At 43.8% G+C, this 12784-nt stretch overlaps 1 protein-coding gene and 1 long non-coding RNA gene across 2 annotated transcripts in view; both read right to left on the reverse strand.

The window, feature by feature from the left end:
• The window catches only part of LOC106810093 (transport and Golgi organization protein 2 homolog), a 41310-nt gene that overhangs the window by 6766 nt on the left and 21760 nt on the right, over window positions 1-12784 (reverse strand). The window contains exons 6-8 of the mRNA XM_014813366.1: window positions 2770-2929; window positions 1544-1657; window positions 6-30 (exon numbers count right to left, since the gene is read on the reverse strand). Of these exons, the coding sequence (XP_014668852.1) occupies window positions 6-30; window positions 1544-1657; window positions 2770-2929 (299 nt within the window). The remainder of the gene's footprint in view (window positions 1-5; window positions 31-1543; window positions 1658-2769; window positions 2930-12784) is intronic.
• Window positions 5226-7602, reverse strand: LOC106810108. The gene is made up of 2 exons (XR_001393958.1): window positions 7520-7602; window positions 5226-5591 (listed from the first exon to the last, which is right to left on the reverse strand). It is a non-coding gene; the product is annotated as an uncharacterized LOC106810108 (long non-coding RNA).

The following is a 12784-nucleotide window of genomic DNA, read 5'->3' on the forward strand; positions in this document are numbered from 1 at the left end:
TCTGCATCCACCAGGATAAGCGTGTGAGTCCTAGAGGAAAATGCCAGCTCAATATCAACGATGCTCTTCATCTCTGCCACAGCACTTACAGGAGGGGTACACCCTTGTTGGCTCTTATATACCCCGTACAGACTACGAATTTTAGCGCGCGTCAGACGCACGCTAACTAGAAGCATACAGACACAAAACTGAAGTGGGCTAAATGAGTCATCAGTTCTCCCACCGCCAGAGATGCCAACACATATTTGAAGCAATCTGTAGTTTCTGGCCATCAAATTAGTAGTTCGAGGTTCACGTAGTGCCGGCATGCCCCCCGGAAAAATTTTTTGATTCTGAGAAGCAATTTCCTGCACTCTGAGGGTCAAAAATTACAATAAATTAACAACAAATGACAATAATTGACAAAAAGATAAAATTCGATCACAGTGAAATTAGTTTGATACAAACTGGTCGTAGTGGTGCAAAAGGAATAGAAATTCGTATAAAATACGGATAAATCGTAGTGGTTGGCATCTCTGCACCGCTCAGTACCCTGCTCTGTACCCTGCTCGCCACGTCACCCCGCAGACAGTGAGGTACAGCGTGCGTGTGTGCGAGCAAGCGTACGTAACCTAAATAAAGCTATGCGCATGCAGGGGTAGAAATAAGGAGAAAAAAAGAGATGGTCCACCTAAATTTCAAAGTGTTCTCTAAATGTAATGCGGCGTGCAAGAAATTTACCATAAAAAGGGACCAAAATATTTAATGGTCCGTCGGACCATTGACTTTGAAAATCTGATGGTCCTCCTGATTATTTGATGGCCCCGGACCATTGGGCCATCCCTTATTTCGACCCCTGCGCATGCGCATTGCAAAACTTAGCTCGCGTTAGGCACCGATTGCGTACAGACACAGAGTTAGAGCGGGATAACTTGGTGCGCACCAAGATAGCCCTGCTTCGTAAGCGGGGCCAACTTGGAGCAGGCCAGCGCGTATTTGGAGCGGGATAGCGTGTACACACTGCAATTTTTAATGCGTGTTAGACACGCGCGCTAGTTTGGTACCATACCAAATTCGTAGTCTGTATGGGATAATAGCCTGGCATCTGGTGCCACCTACTGGTTAGAAGGATGGATGTGTTAATTTAGGCCGAGGAACATGTACGTCTAACGACACTTTTTCCATAACAGAATTGAAACTAATGTTTCAAGAGGTAACATACTAATCAAAAAGAAGCAGTAAGGTTAATTAAAAGCTAACTGAACCACCTACAACATCCCAGTATACTGCGATAATTAGAATGCCACTTGCTACAGTTTCCACAACCACGTGCAGCTACCATGGGCAGTTACCATGGATGGTTACCATGGGCAACCACCATAGACAGCTGCTATGAGAAGCTACCATCGACAGCTACAGTGGGTACCTAGCAAAAAAAACTTATGGGCGGTTACTACATGAAGCTACCAAGTATTGCTGCTATGGATTGTTACCATGGGCAAATATTATTTGCAGTTACAATGGAAACCACCTTGTGCAGCTAGTTGGCTGCTAGCTAGAGTACCTGGTTCCATAGACAGGAAGCTTGACAAATATCGCACTTAGTCTCTCCTGAGCTAGCATGTCCATGATTCCATGCTTGCTCTGACACGACTCGAAGTTGGGGTCAGGCAGTTGGCTGCAAAGTACAACAATGGCTGTTGCAGTGTAAGCTTATTATAATAGACTGATGGATCAAAGTATAGTCACTTCTCAAGGTTCTTGACAAGACAGTCCACATTTGTGAAATAGCTGGCATGCTATCATCTCAACCCGTGGCAAATTGTAACGATTTATAAACACGTGATGAAATAACAGAATCATTTTGATAAAAAACTGCCTACTTGTATATGTGTCTATTCATGTTGTGATATTCATGTGATATTAATATTGAAAGGGATTATTTCATAAAAAACTGCAAAATCGAGAAAAACATACCGAAATATAGTTTCATCTAATAGCGAACATGTTACTGATTATTCCAGTATAAAAATTACCATGTGTTTATGCTGTTAACATAAAATAGCAAATAAACAGCCACATTCTTTTGTATAGCGAGAATTAGCCTGAAATTGCCAAACACAAAACAAAAGTGCATCTTATTGAGCGACGTAGTGGTTCTAGATGGGTATAAAATCTCTTTTGCTTAATTCAAGTTACCATGCCAAAATACAGGGGTGAGGTCTCACGAGAAACAAGTTTCATATAGTTCATCAGTGGCATAATTAAGTTTTTCTTAATTAAACTAGAATTTCAATTACTTAAAAAAAAAATACCTAGTCACACATTTTCCAGTATGTGTCAACAAGTTGTTTCAGTTAAAATAGAATACAGTACTTCAAAAAGAAAAACATATAGTCTAAATCCACCAGCGTACAACTTAAAACAAACAACGTGGTGGCTACTCACCCTCCATGTCACTGTGCTCCGAATTCACCAGCCCCTTACACTTCATAACTCCTGGATCTGTCCCCATACTCGTGACTCGATACATTGTGACACGAACACAGCCAAGCCCCAACCCTAGACTACACCATTATGTCCTCTTGCTAATAAAGTTGATCTCAGCTAGATCCAAATTAAGTTAAAAATAACTTGCACTGACGAAATTTTCGTCCATCTCTCCGATAGACTCTGGATCTAACTGAGATAAACTTCATTAGCATGTAAACTTTAGAGATCCGATGAAATTATTTAATCATATGTCCTCTTGCATTCGCTAACATCATCTCACGCCGGCTACTTACTTACCTTGTGTCATCTCGTAAGATGTTCAGCAGGCAGCTGATCAAGGCAGCGCGGTGCTGGCTCGAGTTGTACTCATCGACAACCTCTCTGAAAGATGACAGCGCATGTTCAGCTTTCTTCCAAGGTTTCGCTGGATCACGACTGTTGCACACACAGTAGGAACCTGTCCATCAACACATAATCTAATCTGATCTTACAGATTCGCTACACGGACATTCAATGAGGCATGCTTGGCGAACGAGTGGTAATAGGTTGAATAAGTTATAAAAGAAGTTACAAAACAAAGATATATAGATAGCCACTGCTATCGTAAGGGGGTGGCTGAACTTTTGGAGAGGCCAGCGCATACTTGGAGCGGGATAGCGTGTACACACTGCCAATTTTTAAGGCCGTGTTAAGGCCCGCTCAGGTCGGTCTAACGTTTACTATCGGCGACTACTTTAGCGCCGATTAGCCAGCGTAGCAACACTCATGTCGGCACTTGAAGTGACTACCGCTGCCAATCGCCGATCACATCGATTAGCGTTTCTGCATCAAACGTTAGACGGCTTCGCGGCCCCAGTATTTGTACTAGCAACATAGGAGGTTCTTTAGCCACAAACAGAAGCAAGCTATGACGCCGAGAACCAGATCTTACATCAACGAGTGCGGTGACGTGACCAACAAAATGGCGCTTACCAGTAACATCATGTAAACTTCGTAAATCTATTCTCAATTTTCTGGAACATCGTTAATATCATTATGCAGAATTTTTTTTTATGTGATATACGGAAACTAATATATATTTGAGAAAGAGTTTGTGCCAATATCCCTCCTGTAAACCTGCTGACGAGTGAGCGTTAGGGCTTGCCATTTTATTAATCACGTGACTTTTTGATAATCATTTGACTTCGACACGCTGCGGTGCATTGCGCCACTCAGATTTGTCGCCGACAGCCGCCCCATAGAAATAGACATGTTCTATTCTCTGCCGATCGCAGTCGAGCGACCGTCACTTTCTCGATCGTAAGAGACTCATTGTCGAGCTTTTGCGTCGCCGATGTTTTTATCTCGGCGATCTGGCCGCGTTTTGACGCTACGATTTCAAAGCTTGTCGGCGACCTAGCGTCGTAAGGCCTCGACATAAGCGCGCGCCTTTGACATGCGCGCTAGTTGGTCCATACCAAATTCGTAGTCTGTATGGGGTGAATGGCCTGGCATGTGGTGCCACCTACTGGTTAGGAGATGGATGGTGTTTAACTTAGGCGAGGAACATGTCTAACGCACTTTTTTCCATACAGATTTGAAACTTAATGTTTCAAGAGCTAACATACTAATCACAAAAGAAGCAGTAAGAATTAATTAAAAAGCTAACTTTTGAACCAATTACAAACATCCCATTACTGCCCGATAATTAGAATGCATTGCTACTCATTTCCACAACCACGTGCGCCTCCATGGATGGGTTACCATGGGGCAACACCATAGCCAGTCACCTAACTATGAGAAGCTACATGGACAGCTACAGTGGGATACCTACCAAAACAAAATATGGGCGGTTACTACCATGAAGCTGACCCAAGTACTGCTGCCGATGCGATTGTTATACCCATGGAAACCGACTTGTGCAAGCTAGTGGCCTGCTAGGCTAGCAGTACCTGGTGCCATAGACCTATAGGAAGCTTGCAAATATCGTCACTTAATCCTCTCCTGAGCAGCATGTCCGTGACTCCATGCTTTGCTCTGACACGACGTCGAAAGTATCTGGGGTCAGGCAGTCGCGCCTGCCAAAGTCGAAACACGGCTGTTTGCAGTGTAAGCTTATTATAATAGATGATGCGATCAAAGATAGTCAGCTTCTCAAAGGTTCCTACAAGACTAGCCACATTTGTGAAATTAGCTTGGCAATAATCTCAACGGTTGGCGAATTGTAACGATTTATAAACACGCTGATCAAATAACAGAATCATTTTGATAAAAAACTGCCTACTCTGTATTGATGTCGTAAGGTGGTGATATTCATATTGAAACGCGGATTATTTCATAAAAAACTGCCACAATCGAGAAAATATAGGAGAAACTTCTCCCCCTCCTTCTCCACCAGCTTCTCCCCCTCCTCCTCCACCAGCTTCTCCCCTCCTTCTCCACCAAACAAAGGTCATTTTCTACGGCCGAGGATTGGCTTACACACACGGTGAGGTCATTTTCGTGGCTGTTGATTGGCTATGCCAGTGGAACTCTCGTCTGCGTTAGTTAGTTATTCGATAATCGATAATCGGTAGTCGATTACTGTCATGCAATGCAACAACTGTACAATTCGAAGGACGAATAATGAAATTCAAATATACAAAAATGTTCCCAGATCGTAATTATTGATTGACACATCGTCATCATCGTCGTACCTATATTTTTATAACAATCAGTATATAAAATAAATATCAGGAGTGTATAATATAGATTATAGACTATATACACAGTGCTAATCAATGAAATCTTCTTTATGTCCACATAAATTTATTTGTAGAGCATATACATAACGACAACAAGAACGGTAATCTAGTGCTTTTATACTCTGACGTTTGTTGCGGTGCCTTAATGACTCCATAAAACCTGCATAAAATTATGTTAATAAAATCTCACACTAGAATATATCACAAATGCCTCTGCTTCCCATCCTGCTAGATAGGCACACCGAGATTGAATCTCACTGTAACTTGAAGTTGAATGTGCGAGTCTCCCACTTCATCTTGCTGTGATCATGAATCGGGGAAGCGATTTCTGACCCCATCGTGGTCTCGGTGACCTCAACATTGTCGTCTGCATCCACCAGGATAAGCGTGTGAGTCCTAGAGGAAAATGCCAGCTCAATATCACCGATGCTCTTCATCTCTGCCACAGCACTTACAGGAGGGGTACACCCTTGTTGGCTCTTATATACCCTGTACAGACTACGAATTTTAGCGCGCGCTAACTAGGAGCGTACAGACACAAAACTCTGAAGTGGGCTAAATGAGTCATCAGTTCTCCCACCGCTCAGTACCCTGCTCGCCACGTCATCCCACAGACAGCGAGGTGCAGCGAGCGTGTGTGCGAGCGAGCGTACGTCACCTAAACAAGGCTATGTGCATGCGCATTGCGAAACTTTAGTTAGGCACCGATTGCGTACAACAGACACAGAGTTAGAGCGGGATAACTTGGTGCGCACCTCAGACTACGAATTTTAGCGCGCTGCTAACTAGGAGCGTACAGACACAAAACTCTGAAGTGCGGCTAAATGAGTCATCAGTTCTCCACCGCCTCAGTTCCCTGCTCGCCACGTCACCCGCAGACAGCGAGTACAGAGAGCGTGCGTGCGAGCGAGGCGTACGCTCGACCTAAATAAAGCCTATGTGCATGCGCCATGCGAAACTAGTTAGGCACCGATTGCGCTACAACAGACACAGAGTTAGAGCGGATAACTTGCGGTTTCGCACCAAATAGCCCTTGCCTTCGTAAGGGGGCTAACTTGGAGCAGGCCAGCGCATATTTGGAGCGGGATAGCGTGTACACACTGCAATTTTTAATGCGTGTTAAGGCCCGCTCAGGTCGGTCTACGATTTTACTATCGGCGACTACTTTAGCGCCGATTAGCAGCGTAGCAACACTCATGTCGACTTGAAGTGACTACGCTGCACATCGCCGATCACATCGTAGCGTTTCTGCATCAAACGTAGACGGGCTCGCGGCCCCAGTATTTGTACTAGCACAAGCAGTTCTTTAGCACAAACAGAGCAAGCTTGACGCCGGGACCAGTCTACATCAAACGAGTGACGTACGTGACCAACAAAATGGCGCTTACCAGTAAACATCATGTAACTTCGTAAATCTATTCTCAATTTTCTGAACATCGTTATAATCATGTGCAGAATAATTTTTTTTTATGTGATTATACGGAAAACTTAATATATATTTGAGAAAGAGTTTGTGCAATAATCCCTCCCTGTAAACTGCTGACGAGTGGCGTGTAGGCTGCCATTTTATTAATCACGTGACTTTTGATGATCATTTGACTCGACACGCTGCGGTGATTGGCTGCCACTCACGATTTGTCGCCGACAGCCGCCATAGAAATAAGAACATGTTCTATTCTCTGCCGATCGCAGTCGGCGACCGTATTTTCGATCGTAAGAGAACTCATGTCGAGTTTGCGTCGCGATGTTTTTATCGGCACGATCTGGCCGGTTTTTGACGTACGATATTCAAATCTTGTCGGCGATCTAGGTCGTAAGGCCCGACATAAGCGGGCCTTTAGACACGCGCGCTAGTTGGTACCATACCAAATTCGTAGTCTGTATGGGTGGTAATAGCCTGGCATGTGTGTGCCACCTACTGGGTTAGGAGGATGGATGGTGTTTAACTTAGGCGAGGAACATTCTAACGACACTTTTTTCCATAACAGAATTGAAACTAATGTTTCAAGAGCTAACATACTAATCAAAAAGAAGCAGTAAGATTAATTAAAGCTAACTGAACCAACTACAAACATCCCAGTATACTGCCGATAATTAGAATGCACTTGCTACAGTTTCCACAACCACGTGCAGCTACATGCGATGGTTACCATGGGCAACCACCATAGCCAGCTACTATGAGAAGCTACCATGGACAGCTACAGTGGATACCTACCAAAAAAAACTTATGGGCGCGTTACTACATGAAGCTACCAAGTACTGTGCCATGGATTGTTACCATGGAAACCACCTTGTGCAGCTAGTTGGCCTGCTAGCTAGAGTACCTGGTGCCATAGACAGGAAGCTTGACAAATATCGCACTAATCTCTCCTGAGCTAGCATGTCCGTGACTCCATGCTTGCTCTGACACGACTCGAAGTGGGGTCAGGCAGTCGGCTGCAAAGTACAACAACGGCTGTTGCAGTGTAAGCTTATTATAATAGACTGATGGATCAAAGTATAGTCACTTCTCAAGGTTCCTGACAAGGACAGCCCACATTTGTGAAATAGCTGGCAATAATCTCAACCCGTGGCGAATTGTAACGATTTATAAACACGTGATCAAATAACAGAATCATTTTGATAAAAAACTGCCTACTTGTATATGTGTAAGGTGGGTGATATTCATATGAAAGGGATTATTTCATAAAAAACTGCGCACAATCGAGAAAAATAGAAGAAATAATTAAATTAGATTTCAATTACTTCAAAATAAAATAAAACACCTATTCACACATTTTCCAGTATGTGTCAAAAATTGTTTCAGTTAAAATAGATACAGTACTTCACCAGCCTTGTTCAGTAATCCACCAGCGTACAACTTAAAAAAAAAAACGTGGCGGCTACTCACCCACCATGTCAACTGTGCTCCGAATTCACCAGCCCTTACATTTCATAATTCCTGGATCTGCCCCATACCGTGACACGATACATTGTGACACAATAGATTGTGACATGAACACAGCCAAGCCCTACCCTAAGATACACCATTATGTCCTCTTGGTAATAAAGGTTATCTCAGCTAGATCAAATTAAGTTAAAAATAACGCACTGACGAAATTTTCGTCCATTCTCTCCGATAGACTCTGATCTAACTGAGATAAACTTTATTAGCATGTAAACTTTAGGAGATCCGCATGAAATTATTTAATCATATGGTCCTCTTGCATTCGCTGACATCATCTCACGTCTCCTACTTACTTACCTTGTGTCATCTCGTAAGATGTTCAGCAGGCAGCTGGTCAAGGCAGCGCGGTGCTGGCTCGAGTTGTACTCATCGACACCTCTCTGAAAGATGACAGCGCATGTTCAGCTTTCTCCAAGCGTTTCGCTGGATCACGGACTGTTGCACACACAGTAGGAACCTGTGCATCAACACATAATCTAATCTGATCTTACAGATTCGCTACACGGACATTCAATGAGGCATGCCTGGCGAACGAGTGGTAATAGGTTGGATAAGTTATAAAAGTGGTTACAAAACAAAGATATATATATGAAGATACCTAGCACTACAAACAAGAGCGCAGAGCGTCTGGGCCTCATGTGAGGTCTGTTGCTACGGTTATAAACGTAACATTTAAGTTGTGCGTAGTGACACCTTTTGTTAGACGCAGATATGCAGATACGCAGTTGCGTACACATCATTTCAGCAACCTCTCGCATTCTGCATAACCCCAAATTCCATTGGTTTGATACAAAATGCGCGTGCCTGAGACTAATGTTTTATGGTGCATTTGGACCCTAACCCTATTTAAACAAAAACAAAACAAGGTATGCGCAGTGATTAGTGGTCCGAATAAGCTCAAGAACGTACACATTTGCGTCTATATTGGTGCCAAAATTTGATGAGAAAATTAAGTCTGGGAAATCCACAGCCTCACTCCTGGGTAATTATTTGAGTGCTAGTGACTATTCCAACTATTCATAATGTACACTACAGAATCTCATATAATCTCATCTCATTATCTCCTAAGTAAGCATTGTTCAAGTAAGAGTTATGTGTGGAATTTCACTGTAAAATGGTGAGCGTTCCACAACCACAGGGTACTCGCCCAACGCAGTTGAGAAACAAATCAATGGTTAACCCTCCTACAGGCTGCAATAGAGAGCTGCCACCTGTACCTAATTAACGGCAGGCAAAAACACACCATACCTATCATCACCACATGCACTGGCAGTGGCATATTAAACACACTGACAGTACAGAATGCCAATTAGGAAATTATACGATTTAAGCGAGCGATAAACTTCTTTTAACCGAAATTTAGCTTTTGAAATTTCACTGACATTGTAGGCCTCATACATCCAGATGAGACGGATATAGAGAAGCGTGTGCAAAAGAGGTGTTGACCCGGAAGTTGCTGAGCGCAGATCTTGCGCGCCGAGTTCCGCGGCAAGGGCGCACGCGACGCGCTAGAACTCCTGCCGGACAGTATGCGAGCGCTGGCGCTAGGATCCGTGCGCCGAATGGCCCTTAGACCGGCGCACGCAATCCATAGCCTGCCAGCGAACAGTCACAATTTTAGTGGGGGACACAGCAGGCAGACATTTGGACGTGAACAGTGTTCAGCTTGTTATAAAAACATAATTTCTCCTGTTGCGTAACCGAGCTGCTGTCACACGCGAAAATTTCACGAGAAAGGACGTAAACGAAATTTTCGACGTTCGCGAACCTGCCGCAGTGAATGGAAATGGCTGCAACGGAACAAAGGTTATAGTAGACTGGGACTCACTCCCCACCTCGATTACCCATCGGTGACTAAGTAAGCCTATGCGGTATTAGGCGCGCGCGCAGGCGGCGCACAGCTTTCCAACTCCCTACGAGCTGCGCCATATGGAACGTTGCAAAACGTTGCAGTGTTGCGACTGACAGCCATTTCCATTACTGGGCAGCAAGTTCGCGAACGCCGAGAATTTCGTCAGCTTTGTGTGATTTCGCATTCACAGCTCGGTACGTAACCATGAGACATTCATGTTTTTATAACAACGTGAATACTGTTGTTCAAGGAGAAACAAGATTGGAAGCTGTTGGAATGCTGTATTCGTGCCTGTGAAAGTTTCAAATGAAGAATGAGCGTCGACGCGAATTTTGAGCTACGCTTTGGCTACTGGCTATATATATTAGTGTAAGCGTGCCAACAGTGCGTGCGCGAGCAGCAAATGGCAGCCGGCAGCGTACATTGGACGTAGGATGTTCGACGGAATTTACAGGAAACTCGGCCAATAATAGGTCCAAAGAGAGTTAGGCCTGATTGCTATAGAACATGAAGAAGTTGCCCGAGTAAATAGATTTCATTATTTAGTTAGCATTATATTTTATTATATTTAGTAGGAGTACTTAGTAACACTAACAGGAGTCGTCATTATTAATATTAGTATTAGTAACCTTACTGAGTACCGGTACACAGTTGTCATTATTAGCTCTCCTTGTAGTAACTAGCTACTAGTACTAGTAGTCCTGTACTTAGTAGTACTAGTAGTACTTACTAGTAATTATTGCTAACATGTACTTGTAGTAATAGAAGTATTCGTAGGTGTGGATACAATTCGTGAGCTCGCATTGGGGATCGTGTAGAATATCATATATATATAGGTGCCTGTAGATTACGGAGTACGAGGCACATTGGTTTTATTGGGACCCATGTTCTCTATCCTTGGCCGTCCGAGTCGAGCACTCCGGAATTTCACCAGTGATTCTTACGGAACACTTACAGCTTCAAGTCTTCCCATGTCACAGTTTAGGCACTTCTGCCACCATCTGTTTAAAATCTTTTGTTGATGAGGCCAGTGTAACTAATGCAGAGATACAATAGCAGATAAAGAGTGACAATGAAACTAACTCGTAAACTGGATTGATTACGAATAAGCGAAGACATTTCTATTGTTTCCTCTATATCGGATCCTCTAAGCTCAGGCCAGTCAACGCTACGCATTAGCGCTATATATTGTTACAATGTGGAACAAAAAACTAAAAAAAATTTTCAATCGCTCCGCTCACACCATGTTCTCAGAAAATGTCTAAAATCTGCCCTGTGCCATTGACCTTTGACCTGTGACCTCCAATTTCCGCACAGTGATGCTTTTCTACCATGATGCTATACACCGACTATCACGAGCCTAGGTCGAGCCCGTTTTAGATTTCTGCCGCCATCTGCATTTCCTCCCTATACCTTAAGTTAAGAGTGAATGTTCCCTTCTTTTACACCTCTTGACCTTTGACCTTTGACCCCAGCTTCGACATCCCAACTCGTTTTCGGATTACCCCCCCACGTCCCGAATATCGTGACCGTACGTCGAGCGCGTTAAGATTGTGGCCAACTGTTGACGGACGGACGGACGCTCGACGGACGATCATGCGATTCTACAAGCTGCATCTGACTATGTCAGATGAGCTAACCAAGTGCCGCAGAGCGACAGCGCTCATCTAACGTCTACTGCGGTGACTCTGTGCGTGGAGTGGTGGGATTCTAGTAAACCCTGTTAGTCCCAAATGTGTTCACATACACGCCGAAACAGTGGAATGCACAGGGATGTATCAGGAACCTTCTCAAAGGAATGTTCGTTGGGATCGTTATGAAAGTTGCCACAAGATGGCGCGTACGTTTAAAGTGCTCTTCAGATTAAAGATGGAAGCTCCCATCGTACGTTAGTAGCAACAACTATTTGCAAGACAGAATAGGTAAGCACTCATCCATTTACCTACGCAAGCCTACAGTGCCAATACGAGAGCTGCCACCTGTAACAATTCATTGCAGGCAAAAACCTACACAGTAGGCCTAGCTATACCGCCACATGCACTGGCAGTGGCACTGGCAGTGCATACCTTACATGGTAACATACTGACAGTATAGAATGCCATAGAAATTATACGATTTAAGGAGCATAAACTTCTTCAACCAAATTTAGCTTTTGAAATTTCACTGTGACATTGTAGCCTCATACATCCAGGCATGTATATATATCTGACTAGCAACCCGGCCAGTCAAATTCTTCTAACAGACAGTAAACAAATCCATGTTTAACCTCCTCTTGAGGGTCAAAAGGTTATCCGACACTTACTCTTCGCATGTTCAGCAGAAGGGACATTTCATGCGTCCTTTCAATAAAGCCCTAAAAATGCTAGGTCACCGCTGAAACAAAAAAGTTTTTCAATCGCTCGTCAGACCATGTCCTCAGAAAATGTCTAAAATCTGCCCGTTCCCATTGACTTTGACCTGTCACCTCCAATTTCAGCACAGTGATGGCTTTTCCTACCATGATGCCTATACATCGACTATCACGAGCCTAGGTCGAGCCGTTTAGATTTGTGCCGCAATTCTGCATTTCCTCCTATACTTAATTAAGGAGTGAATGTTCCCCCTTCTTTTACAACCTCTTGACCTTTGACCTCTGCATGCATACCCCAGCTTCGACATCCCAACTCGTTTGACGATCCCCCCAACGACCCGAATATCGTGACCGTACGTCGAGCCGTTAAGATTGTGCCCAACTGTGACGGACGAACACGAACGGACGATCATGCGATCTACAAGCTGCATCTGACTACG

The sequence above is a fragment of the Priapulus caudatus genome, unplaced genomic scaffold (assembly GCF_000485595.1).
Source record: "Priapulus caudatus unplaced genomic scaffold, Priapulus_caudatus-5.0.1 Scaffold410, whole genome shotgun sequence".
NCBI classification, from domain to species: domain Eukaryota; kingdom Metazoa; phylum Priapulida; class Priapulimorpha; order Priapulimorphida; family Priapulidae; genus Priapulus; species Priapulus caudatus.